This window comes from Coregonus lavaretus (genome assembly GCF_964263955.1).
Source record: "Coregonus lavaretus genome assembly, chromosome: 13".
In the NCBI taxonomy this organism is placed as follows: Eukaryota; Metazoa; Chordata; class Actinopteri; order Salmoniformes; family Salmonidae; genus Coregonus; species Coregonus lavaretus.
The window spans coordinates 47,276,348-47,290,087 of record NC_140000.1 but is presented as its reverse complement, the minus strand read 5'-3'; the positions used below and the strand labels follow the sequence as shown (position 1 = coordinate 47,290,087).

General features: G+C 40.1%; 1 protein-coding gene across 2 annotated transcripts in view; it reads right to left on the bottom strand.

Moving 5' to 3' along the window:
• Positions 1-9,379: 9,379 nt before the first annotated feature.
• The window catches only part of LOC311139623 (synaptotagmin-10-like), a gene marked incomplete at both ends in the record, with an annotated part of 33,646 nt that continues 29,285 nt past the window's right edge, over positions 9,380-13,740 (bottom strand). For both annotated transcript variants that reach the window (XM_084174534.1, XM_084174535.1), the window contains 4 exons: positions 9,380-9,451; positions 11,784-11,913; positions 12,293-12,464; positions 12,813-12,933. In XM_084174534.1, coding sequence (XP_084030660.1) covers positions 9,380-9,451; positions 11,784-11,913; positions 12,293-12,464; positions 12,813-12,933 — 495 coding nt within the window. The remainder of the gene's footprint in view (positions 9,452-11,783; positions 11,914-12,292; positions 12,465-12,812; positions 12,934-13,740) is intronic.

The following is a 13,740-nucleotide window of genomic DNA, read 5'->3' as shown; positions in this document are numbered from 1 at the left end:
GTGGAGCGAAAAAACGTGGGAAAAACAACAGAAAATGCATGTTTTTAACATGATGTGACATTCCATTTCGGAAGCCACGTCACTTTGATTTCTGCACTGAGTCTCTGCATTGTTAGTGTGAAATCATTCCATTGTGCAGTGCCTTGCAATGTTCTCTTCTCAAGGCTGATTACACCCTTCTCTCAAATGAAAGAGGCAAAAGGAAATCGAACAAATGACAAACAGATCAATACAGTTGTGAATAGCATTGGTTCCATATCCAACTGAAAGATTAGAGATGTTGGTGCAGGGATTTGTCTGTGCCTCTGTTTGTTTAAAAGTTGAATTCATAATTACATTTCAGATTCAGAGTATCTATTTTCCAGCTCATAAAAGTAGAGGTATTGTGAAATTGTATTGTAAACTAACTGTATTTCTTTACACAGACTAAACAGTTTCCTTGTTGATAAGTGAATGTGTGTAGCCCTTTCCTGCAGTCAGTGACCAGAAGTGCTCTCTTTGGCCTCATGGGTGGAATGTTATTAATATTTTTCATAATTTCATAATTAATAAAGATCTGTCAAACAGTTTTGTTAAATTCCAGTCTTCTGTGATGTATATAAAGTGTAATATTGGATGCAAACTCAAAATTGAATACATTTCAACTCTATATCTGACATGGTACAGGTGTCTTCTTTTTTTAAAGCCCATAACCATGTGTGTGAGGTGTATACTTTTGTTTCAAAGTAGATTTAAGACTACCAAGAATCACTATGTGACCCTCATTTAGCCCACTGCAGTAAAGGTTAATTGTGTAACCAGATCCTTATTTCCTGCTCTAGTTTGTGTCTCTTACTATGCTACTCTAGCCGTGTCCAGGTGTGTATCCCTGCATCCCTAGCATGTGTCTGATGTACCTCTATACAGACAGGTCTTTATTTATTTCCTGGCTGTCTCAGACACCGCCCTTCCAGATGGCTCTTTTATATTCACCAAGTGATAAAGGAAATGGCAGCCCAGCCGCCCAGATCAAAGTGGACTTAAATACGCAACATGCTTTGTCGCACTTTGATGAGGTTTCTTTTTTTAGTCGAGGGGAGCAGAGGGGCGGGAAGCATCTGAGACACATTCAGAGCTCCCTGTCCTTTGAGCTGGCAGTGTGTTGTTCTGTCTGAAGACCGACGCTGAGGTGCTGAACATGTGAATGTTATGACATTCTCATCCTTACTGGAACTTGGTGTCAAAGTAGTAAAAAATAAATGTTTATTGAATTTTTAAATAACAATGAAATGCTGTAACAATGAAATTAAAGCCATCAAATCTGGTGACAGATGGAAAGACAGACTTCCATAGAGACAGAAAAAAAGATAGGTAAGGTACAGTATGAGTAGAAAAGAAACACAACAGCACTGTCTGCCACACACAGACAACACCATCAGTCACTGAAACGAGGACATCTGCCACCGTGGGAAGAAGGGACACTGCAAAAATTCTAAAGTAAACATCCCCAGACACAAGTTCTCAGTCCCTGACACTCTGTTCAACTCTTAAATGTTTTGTACATTGCTTTACACATTGTACTGATACATTGTTAGAGGACATTGGTTAGCCTGTATGATGGGTCATTTAGAGTGTGAAGCTGCTGAGTACATGGGCTTATTATCAGTGCAGTGCTGGCTGCCAAGTGTTATCTGACACTCAAATCGGTATCCAGTGCACACAGAGTATGGGTTGCATAAACCGGATATGTTGTGACTAGCGAATATATGTTGAACATTTACTGTCCACCACTCAGAAGTCATGTGTGGTGCTGTGACCTTTTCATAAATACCATAACTCATTGTGGCACTAGATAACGTTATAAGGTGCATCCCAATGACATCTCCTTTTTCCTGAAGTGTGCACTCGGACACTACTTCCCACAAACCTGAAAGTATTGGATTGGTGGAGGCATGGGTTGTGGGAGTTTCCACCAGATTTCTCATTCAAATCAGTGAAGGGAAGTGAACGAGTGCACACTTCAGGAGAAAGAAGATATTATTGGGACACACCGACAGAGCTGCAGAGATATCCACTCTGCAGGGTTACATAATGGAGAAATGTATTGTAGGAGAATTGAAGTAATTATTGTTAAACAGACACAAAAAAAGTCACTTTTCTTTCATACTGTAGAACCGGTGTATTCGACTCTTACCCTACGAGGTCCGTAACCTGCTGGTTTTCCGTTCTACCTGATAATGAATTGCCCCACCTGGTGTCCCAGGTCTAAATCAGTCGCTGATTAGAGGGGAAGAATGAAAACAAGCAGTTGAACTGACTTCTAGGTCCAGAGTTAAATTGAAGGGCTGTAGCGAATTCAGGGGGTAGCCCCAACTTGGACTTTAATCCGAGTCCAGCGACTATCAAGCCAACACCTTAACCGTTACACCAAGTGGTCCGAATCTCTATATGAGTTCGCCAAGGGTTTGGTTAAGGTCGCTACAGTACCTATCCATTGTTACGTCATTCTTTCACCAAATTACGTTTTCCATAAGTGCAGTCTCACTTTGTGCTCTGCTGAGTCATTTCCTAAAGGAGGCTACTGAGTGATTCATGCATCCACCACACAGTCAATCAAATACACCCACACATTTTTCAGCACAGCAAATGTCTGACAGCAGTAATTCATAAGGTCATGATCTGTTTTTTGTTTTGTTTATTTATTTAAAATACATAGAAAACAGATACAGTAAAATTATATTTCAAATGTTTACTGCAAATTGTTACAAAAGTTATCACAAACTGTACACTTCATGACAAATAGTTGCAATTACTGTTCTTGTTTAATATACTGTTGATGTTAGCATTTGCACACATTTTCAGCTAAAAAGCGCTAAATTCCTAAGCATGGAGTGTCCCGAAAAAGTAGAGGGTTGCCTTACATATGCTTACAATGTGACAAATCATTTCACAATTGATACGGAATGTATATAAAGTCACCCAAAAACACAAGCTTGAGTTATACAAATTGTCACCAAACAATCCATATAAATACACAGTAACATTTTCATTTTAACAAGTTTTCAACAACAAATGTTCTTAGAAGTAAACTTTAAATATTATATTTAAAAAAAGTATTCGCATTGTGAGGTCTATGTACAAATGTAAACGTAAAATATTAGCAATATAAAATACTATATTATATAATATATTCATGAAACTTTAATCTTTGATATTCTTATACTACTTGAATATATTGACTCGCATGCTACAAGTACAAATACTTATGGTTTTTATATTGGGGCCACCCTGGGAACAGAAGGATTATCATTTTAATGTGCAAAATAAAGTTAACAGTACATAGCCTTAGTATTTTCTATGTTCATTTCATATTAGTGATGGGTCGTTCGCGAACAAACGGCTCTTTCTGAACGACTCTTTTTGGTGAACGTCAGGAACCGAATCGAAAGAGTCGTTCATTTGGCTCCCTGATTTGCATACTGCTACTGCTGCTTTTTGAGCTTCAAACTATGATTATCTGCAGTAACAAGGTAGTGAGGATAAAGCCTTATTCTGGTCAATGCTAAATTCTGTTGATTACATTTTGTCATGATTTTTATTTATTTTTATTCATATTTCACAATCTAAGATAATAGTATGCAACTTTTTAGCCTTCACATTAGATTGTTAAAAATATTTTTATTTATTTTTTCATACATTTTTAAGCACTACTGAACGAAGAGCCATTTAGGAGCCAAATAAACGTATCTTTAAGGTGAACGGAGCCAAGAGTTTCGACTCACCGAAAAGACTCAGAATGCCCATCACTATTTCATATTATCACTCACATGTGCAACTGAAATTATTCTAGTAATGTTTTCAAATTGAGTACTAAACTCAATATCATAAGGCTTTATATCATAAGGCTTTACATAAAGTGATAGCAGAAGACACAATTACAATTGGAATCTGGGGCTAGGCCATATGCATTTACAATGACCTGTTTGTAAAGAAAAATTTACTAAAATTAAACAAATTGAGAGCTTGGGACTATAAGGTTCTATCTTAATTTTAGTCCAAATTGAGTTATTGACATAGCCTTGTTCTGTTCAATGTTCTCTACCTATATAGTACTCTAAATACCCCAATTCATGTTGTTATGTTCAAAAGAATTCAAGATCAAAATTGCTGATACCATTCAAACGTATGAGGGTTCGGAACTTTAAAGCCAATTATCACAGAATCATCTTTTTGCAGATAGAACCTTAATGTCCCATGTTCTCGAAATATAAAAGTTGTTTGATGGAAGTTAGTTTCCTTTCTTCCCGTAATGCTTTTTTGTCTCCACAACTAGAACAAATTACTCTTCTAAATATCCATATTCATTTGTCAGAGACAATTTTAATAATCATATTTTTTTGTTGCTATTTGAAATAATATTTGGCACAAATGTGAAATACACAAAGACAATATTTTAAAGAAAAAAGGAAAGCCATTAACTTTAAAAATAAATTACCTAATTTCAAACCCATCATAAAGCTGTTTGAGCTCATTTACATGGTTTTACTTTTCCAAATTAATTAGTAGAATGCATTTCAGAAATCTTATAAAGATCTCTATCCATTCCAGTGACATAAAATGTTGGGCAAAGACTCAGAGAAAAATGTCCTTGGTTACTGAAATGTTCTTAAGAAGTAACTTGAGTATGAGGTCAGACTTTTCTGAGTGTCTTGAGTTCTTGAGGAAGCAAATTACGATGAGTGAGATTCAAATGCTCCTAAACTTTTGTGTAGCAGCTGTGGGACATTTTTAGCTATTTTTATTTTAATCAATAAATAAGAAATAACTTTTCGTTTATACAGTGCCTTCAGAAAGTATTCATACCCCTTGACTTATTTCACATTTTGTTGTGTTACAGCCTGAATTCAAAATGGATTCAATATATTTTTTTCACCCATCTACATTTTACATTTTAGTTGACGCTCTTATCCAGAGCGACTTACAGTTAATGAGTGCATACATTATTTTTTAAATATTTTACATACTGGCCCCCCGTGGGAATCAAACCCACAACCCTGGCGTTGCAAACACCATGCTCTACCAACTGAGCTACATCCCTGCCGGCCATTCCCTCCCCTACCCTGGACGACGCTGGGCCAATTGTGCGCCGCCCCATGGGTCTCCCGGTCGCAGCCGGCTACGACAGAGCCTGGATTCAAACCAGGATCTCTAGTGGCACAGCTAGCACTGCGATGCAGTGCCTTAGACCACTGCGCCACTCGGGAGGTTACACACAATAACCCATAATTACAAAGTGAAAACATGTTTTTTTTTAAAATATATATATTTCCAAATTTACACCCAGTCAATGCAAAGATACAGGCTTGAATAAAAATTCCATGAGAAAATCTGCTGGCCAGCAAGTAGGAAGGTTTTCAGCGGTCAAATTACATTTATTCAGCACGCGCAAGGGAATCTTGCCTGCAAAGCCCATTACATGAATACCAACTACTGACATGTGCGTAGGAAAGCCGTGTGTAAGAAAGGCGTAATTTTCTAAGTCGGAATCGGGCCCATAGAGACTTACCCAGAAAGACTCACAGCTGTAAATCGCTGCCAAAGATGATTCTAACATGTATTGACTCAGGGGGTTAAATACTTATCTAATCAAGATATTAGTGTTTTACGTTTCCTAAATGTTAGAATTTTTCTTCCACTGATATTTGAGTATTTTGTTAAGATCATTGAAAAAAAATTACAATGAAATCCATCGTAATCCTACTCTGTAACACAACAAAATGTAGAAAAAGTAAAGGGGTGTGAATACATTCTGAAGGCACTGTACTCAACAGATTGTTGCTTCAATGCTTGTCTCACTTTCATCTCCCACAAGAGAGTTGAAAACACTATGCTACATTGTGTGGCTACTGTTGTTCTAATCTCGGTTAACCCAGAACTAAAATCTTCTGTATTTGGTCAGATGCTAGAATATGTTCTAGGGGGAGACGTGTTAGAAATTGTACTAACACGACTTCCGAAGTCTACACCCTCGTAAACAGAAACTCTCACCATCTTCGCTGAAACCTGACACGTCCAAATAACCAGTGACGAAAAACCCAAGTACCTAAACTACTGATGCTCGTTAGTCGAAACATCCCATAGCCCCTAACAGACTTATGGTACCATTTATGTTACGTAGTCTGTCCACGAGAGAATACTGCTGCTCTAACCACATATTGCACTCTTGTTAATCCTATGACAAGTGCATCTGTAACCACTTGTAATATAGAGAGATATGCACCATGTTCATTCAATAAATGGGATCAATTGGCATGAATTAGCGATGTGCCACTGGCAAACTGCTGTATGCTCTGGGATTGGACATTCACCCAGCCCTTTGAGTTGATAGGTTATCTGTGTTCCCTGGGGCTACACCCAGGGCACAGCTGATTGGCTTGTCTACTGTATGTCTATGTTGACATGTGGTCTTAGAATTAAGCCTAGCCCTTTAGTATCACACCATCCAAATAGAAAATGGCAACTCACTAAATAACTGTGGGAGGAGCAGAATGCCTTGGGCAAATGTATCAACCAAAAAGTGCTGAAGTATGTTACAAAGTTTAGTTCAAAGTTTAGTACTCTTAATGCCCACTGGTAGTATTGTGGTAATAACTTGCTACTCTGAAAGCAAATACAATGTCATTGGGATGAGAGGAGGATTAAATCTCCACTTTGCAAAGCTATTATCTGATATAATGCCTTTCGGACACAAGTGCCTCTCACAATGTACAATGGAAATAAAACTCTTGAGAGGTAAAATCAATTGTTTTCCCAGCTCTATACTGAATAGCTTGCACAGGACAGGAAACATAATTCAGATAATTCAAACTATTTACTCTGAGGAGTACCACCATTGGTTGATTAATGCCATGGTAAGAACCGAGATTAATTTTCCACTCCAGTAAAGCAATATAATACTGTAAATGTATGTGATAAAGGTTACTGAAGCAATGAAAACATCGTGATAACTCTATAAAAGACACAAACTTTTGAAATACAATACAAGTCAAAAGATTGGACACACCTACTCATTCAAAGGTTTTTCTTTATTTTTACTATATTTTACATTGTAGTATAATAGTAAAGACATCAAACATCAAAAATGAAATAACACATATGGAATCATGTAGTAACCAAAAAAGTGTTAAACAATCAAAATATATTTTATATTTGAGATTCTTCAAATAGCCACCCTTTGCCTTGATGACAGCTTTGCACACTCTTGGCATTCTCTCAACCAGCTTCATGAGGTAGTCACCTGGAATGCATTTCAATTAACAGGTATGCCTTCTTAAAAGTTAATTTGTGGAATTTCTTTCCTTCTTAATGCGTTTGAGCCAATCAGTTGTATTGTGACAAGATAGGGGGTATACAGAAGATAGTCCTATTTGGTAAAAGACCAAGTCCATATTATGGCAAGAACAGCTCAAATAAGCAAAGAGAAACAACAGTCCATCATTACTTTAAGACATGAAGGTCAGTCAATATGGAACATTTCAAGAACTTTGAAAGTTTCTTCAAGTGCAGTCGCAAAAACCATCAAGCGCTATGATGAATCTGGCTCTCATGAGGACCGCCACAGGAATGGAAGACCCAGATTTACCTCTGCTGCAGAGGATAAGTTCATTAGCGTTACCAGCCTCAGAAATTGCAGCCCAAATAAATGCTTCACGGAGTTCAAGTAACAGACACATCTCAACATCAACTGTTCAGAGGAGACCGTGTGAATCAGGCTTTCTTGGTCGAATTGATGCAAAGAAACCACATCTAAAGGACACCAATAATAATAAGAGACTTGCTTGGGCCAAGAAACACGAGCAATGGACAATAGACCACTGGAAATGTTTCCTTTGGTCTGGAGTCCATATTTGAGATTTTTGGTTCCAACCGCCGTGTCTTTGTGAGACTCGGTGTGGGTGAACGGATGATCTCTGCATGTGTATTTCCCACCATAAAGCATGGAGGAGGAGGTGTTATGGTGTGGGGGTGCTTTGCTGGTGACACTGTCAGTGATTTATTTAGAATTCAAGGCACACTTAACCAGCATAGCTACCACAGCATTCTGCAGCGATACGCCATCCCATCTGGTTTGCGCTTAGTGGGACTATCATTTGTTTTTCAACAGGACAATGACCCATCACACCTCCAGGCTGTGTAAGGGCTATTTTACCAAGAAGGAGAGTGATAGAGTGCTGCATCAGATGACCTGGCCTCCACAATCCCCCGACTTCAACCCAATTGAGATGGTTGGGAATGAATCAGACAGCAGAGCGAAGGAAAAGCAGCCAACAAGTACTCAGCATATGTGGGAACTCCTTCAAGACTGTTGGAAAAGCATTCCAGGTGAAACTGGTTGTGAGAATGCCAAGAGTGTGCAAAGCTGTCATCAAGGCAAAGGGTGGCTATTTGAAGAATCTCAAATATAAAATATATTTTGATTTGTTTAACACTTTTTTGGGTTACTACATGATTCCATATCTGTTATTTCATAGTGTTGATGTCTTCACTATTATTCTACAATGTAGAAAATAGTAAAAATAAAGAAAAACCCTTGAATGAGTAGGTGTGTCCAAACTTTTGACTGGTACTGTATGTCAATTTACATTAAATGTAACATTTTCCCAGGATTTCGTGATCCCACGAACAAGGCATTCTCATGTGTTGTCCATAACTGCATTTCAAAATCAGGCCATATTCTATAATTAAGGCCCAATGCAACCATTTATATATCACTATCAAGTCATTTCTGGGTAACAATTAAGTACCTTACTGTAATAGATTTCCATTAAAATGGCTTTTTAGCAAAAAACTATTTCTCAAGCAATACTTTTGCGAGGACTGTCTGGGAGTGGTCTGAGTGGGGAGGCGAAAACTGAGAACTAGCTGTTACTGGCAGAGAGGTTTGGAATTCTGTTTGTTATTGGTCTATTAACCAATTTGATTGTATTTTGAACCAGCAACTATCAGGATTTTTTTTCATACTTTTACAGTGTTAGTTCCTCAGCTGTTGTACAATGATACAAAACACAGGAAAAACAGAATTTTGAGTGCGCTGGGCCTTTAACTGAAAAGTAGGCTAACCCATCCGGCAAGACATAATTTCATTGCCAATGTTGTTTGTGTCATAACGCTGTAATGTAGAGTCCTGATTGATGATGATTAAGACGACATTGCCAGCTTTCCAGCATACTTTGTTGTAAAATGCAATAGGCCTAGATGATGAAACACAACCTATAATGCTGTCATCTGGATGAGTCGGATGTTGGCATTGGACATTTCTGTAAGTGACAGAATTGTGGTTACTACAGCTGTACACATCTAGTTAATCTGCTATCAGGTCACATGGCTCCATTTGTGTTCCCTATGGAGTCTGTGGAGGTTTGGGGGAAGGACAAGACCCCTGGCTCTCAAAGCTTGTCGCTCTTCCTGGCCACTGTGGACAAAACAGACAATTAACAAGGGTTAGTTCTACAAGAGTTGGCTAGGTCTCCAAAGCTACTATTGCTTTGTGTTTAAATATAAATTTTCTAAAGTACCTGGATTCAAGAAAGCATTAACGGTAGATTTTTATCCTTCAGCAGTTTAGAACATTAAGAACACTTATTTCCATGTTAGGCTACTTTGAGGTATTTTAGATGTACAGGAGCGCCATGTTATAGGCTGAGTACTCCTCCAATTCTTGTTTCTTTGTTCAAGCAAAATAGAATGACAATGCACAACCACAAGGTGAAGTCTTTCCCCTATGCAATCGATAGGTCTAAATTCAACTACTGTCAATAAGGATTTCTCTGGATAATAAAGATTGGAATGTTTCATGCATTTTTCAAGGATATCATCTTGTTTTCATAGATTGTGAGTTCTAATAGCACAATCTACAAACATTCTCTACTACTCCTGAAGAGCAAGGAAAAGGGGTGGCCCACCACCATAATATGTGGCCCCCAGTTATGGGACCACACTGTAGAAATCAAGCTAGTCCCCCCATCCAACCATCCTAGGTGGATATCAGGGCACCAACTCTCCAATTACTTTAAATGCTTCTATACTGAACAAAAATATAAATGCAACATGCAACAATTTCAAAGATTTTACTGAGTTACAGTTCATATAAGGACATCAGTCAATTTAAATAAATTCATTATGCCCTAATCTATGGATTTTACATGACTGAGAATACAGATTATGCCTCTGTTGGTCAGAGATAGCTTTTTTAAAAAGGTAGAGGCGTGGATCAGAAAACCAGTCAGTATGTGGTGTGACCACCATTTGCCTCATGCAACGCAACACATCTCCTTCGCATAGAGTTGATCAGGCTGTTGATTGTGGCCTGTGGAATGTTGTCTCACTCCTCTTCAATGGCTGTGCGAAGTTGCTGAATACTGGCGGGAACTGGAACACGCTGTCGTGCACGTCGACCCAGAGCATTCAAAACATGCTCAATGGGTAACATGTCTGTTGAGTATGCAGGCCATCAAAGAACTGGGACATTTTCAGCTTCTAGGAATTGTGTACAGATTCTTGTGACATGGGGCCTTGCAATATCATGCTGAAACATAAGGTGATGGTGGCGGATGAATGACATGACAATGGGCCTCAGGATCTCGTCACTGCATCTCTGTGCATTCAAATTGCCATCGATAAAATGCAACTGTGTTCGTTGTCTGTAGCTTATGCCTGCCCATACCATAACCCCACCACCACCATGGGGCACTCTGTTCACAAGGTTGACATCAGCAAACCGCTCGCCCACACAACGCCATACACGCTGTCTGTCATCTGCCCGGTACAGTTGAAACCGGCATTAATACATGAAGAGCTTCTCCAGCGTGCCAGTGGCCTTCGAAGGTGAGCATTTGCCCACTGAAGTAGGTTACGACGCCGAACTGCAGTCAGATGACGATGAGCTTCCCTGAGACGGTTTCTGACAGTTTGTGCAGAAATTCTTCAGTTGTGCAAACCCACAGTTTCATCAGCTGTCCGGGTGGCTGGTGTCAGAGGATCCCGTAGCTGAAGAAGCCGGATGTGGAGGTCCTTGGCTGGCGTGGTTACAGGTGGTCTGCGGTTGTGAGGCTGGTTGGACGTGCTGCCAAATGCTCTAAAATGACGTTGATAGAGAAATTAACATTACATTCTCTGGCAACAGCTCTGGTGAACATTCCTGCATACAGCATGCCAATTGCACACTGCCCCAAAACTTGAGACATCTGTGGCATTGTGTTGTGTGACACATTTAGAGTGGCCTTTTATTGTCCCCAGCACAAGGTGCACCTGTGTAATGATCATGCTGTTTAATCAGCTTCTTGCTATGCCACACCGGTCAGGTGGATGGATTATCTTGGCAAAGGAGAAATTAGCACTAACAGGGATGTAAACAAATTTGTGCACAAAATTTGAGAGAAATAAGCTTTTTGTGCATATGGAAAATTTCTGGGATATTTTATTTCAGCTCATGAAACATGGGACCAACACTTTACATATGGCGTTTATATTTTTGTTCAGTATAGTTCAAACTAGCCCTTAAATTTCTAGAATCAAATTGGTCTTTGTTCAGACAACATCCTTGCATCTTTTTCATGCTGCATTGTTATACATCGCTGTTGAAATTGACAGGGTTATTTCCCCAAGCTCTATGATTGGCTGCAAAACCGCTGGCTTTATCTGCCCTCTCAGAGTGATGCAGCGAAGCATTGGGTGAGCTCTGGAAAGTCCTGCAATTGACTTGTACCTCCTCTTACTTTGAGGGAAAAAAACAAACAGTCCTCTACCTCTCCCAGGGCATGCCAGTGTGTAATGGGCTTGCGTGGGTAGGCCAGCATCTCGTTCCAGTGGTACCTCCCCAGGCCCTCAGCATCTGGCCCCGTCCGACACACACCTATCACCTCATTGTGGCCCACCCTGTGGGCATCACACACACACATGCACACACGCACACACGCACACAATATCTTGAGTGCACCAAATAAATATGACACCTAAATGCTGAATGCTAGTTTGATGAAATAATACTAAACCTAGGTTTGGTCATTACAGTCAATTATGTGGTCATGATTAGATTGTGTTGCGGCGCTTGCAGGATTTGAGTGAAATGTTCTGTTCTGTTCACCTCAGTTCAAGTTCAACTCAAAGTTAGAGCATAACTCATTCCGCCTACCTCCTTTGACGCAAACATTTTTTAAAAACGTGTTTGTTGACTATATATGTATGTACTGTACAAGCATGCTTATGACCACCATATGTGTTGAATTGGGGGGTTTCTCTGAATGGTTTTTCTCACCGGTCATAGTCCATCACCATGATGGACAGGCTGACTTGTTCCACGTTCTCTGGGGGGATATCAAAGATTATGGCCTCGTTGTACACTGGGTTCAGAGTGCTTTTCTTGGTGGTGGTTTTCCGCTTCTTCAGCCTCCGTCCATCACAGAGCAGGGAAACCTTTACATAGGGATCTGTGTTGCACAAATAGCATCTCTGTGAAGTCAGTCGTGTAGATTGCAGGTAATGGCAACATTCAAATATTCAGTTAGACTAAATTCAGTTATCTTTTTTGACAAGGTAAGTCAAATGTATTTTCTATTACAATTTCACCACAAACAGTGAAAACACATGAAAGAAGTATGTCCCTGCCCACTTATCTAAGGCACAGCATGCTGCCTCACGTTATTCTGCCTTCAGATTCATTGCTTGCGCCTTTAGAGCTTTACAGTCATCCCTCATTGTTTTTCAGAGAACCATCATGTTTTAAGGTCCAGCCTAAATGGCTGAGAGTTTTGTATTGTTGTTGTTGTGGTTGTTACCTGAGGAGCCAGTGATGTCCATGGCTTTGAGGTTCCGGCACTTGATGACGGTCAGGGTCATCCGTCCTGCCGTGGGCAGGTAGCATAGAGAGTACATGATCTCCCCCAGATCCACACTCTCCTGGAGAAAGACAAGGAGAACACTCTGCATCAAGGAAAGGTCACTGTTGCTGTAGTATAACTCTTTTAGGAAAGCAATTAGCCCAAATTGCTTTAGACAAAGTATGAACACCCAGAAGTGTCCTCAAAACTGAGAGAGAACATAGATTTTCTTACAATGAGTGATTCATCACGAAACTAGAACAAATCCAATTTGTAAGCATTACCAACAGAGTGAATGTCGCCTACTGCTAGTGATTTGCAGGATGTGCAAAGATACAAGTAAAAGGAGGGCTGGACATTAACACCGGATCGCAACTAGCTAGCCGCAACTGAATGGATGTTGCTGTTTGGCTAATCACCACTGCCCCCGAAGCAAGCACCAGTTAGCCTTGAGCTAGCCCCATATCCCGGCTATCTACCTCTCTGTCTACCGGACGGGAGTAGCCAGCTAACTAGCTACTTGCTATTAGCCACCGTTAGTGGTTTTTCACCATTGTCCGTGGCCTGCACTACCTACCAGCCAGCTCTAGCCTGGACTATTATCGGCCAGTCTGCACTGTCTGCACAGCGCGTTATCGACCCAGAACATATCGGTTTTTCTGCCGGAATCACTGAATCACTGGACCTTTAACACCAGATCATCGCAGCTAGCTAGCTGCAACTGTCAGCACAGCGCGTTATCGACCCAGAACATATCGGTTTTTCTGCCGGAATCACTGAATCACTGGACCTTTAACACCGGATCATCGCAGCTAGCTGACATTGTTGTTGGCTAATCAGCCTTGAGCTAGCCTAAAGCCAGGCCCATCTCCCGGCCATCTACCTC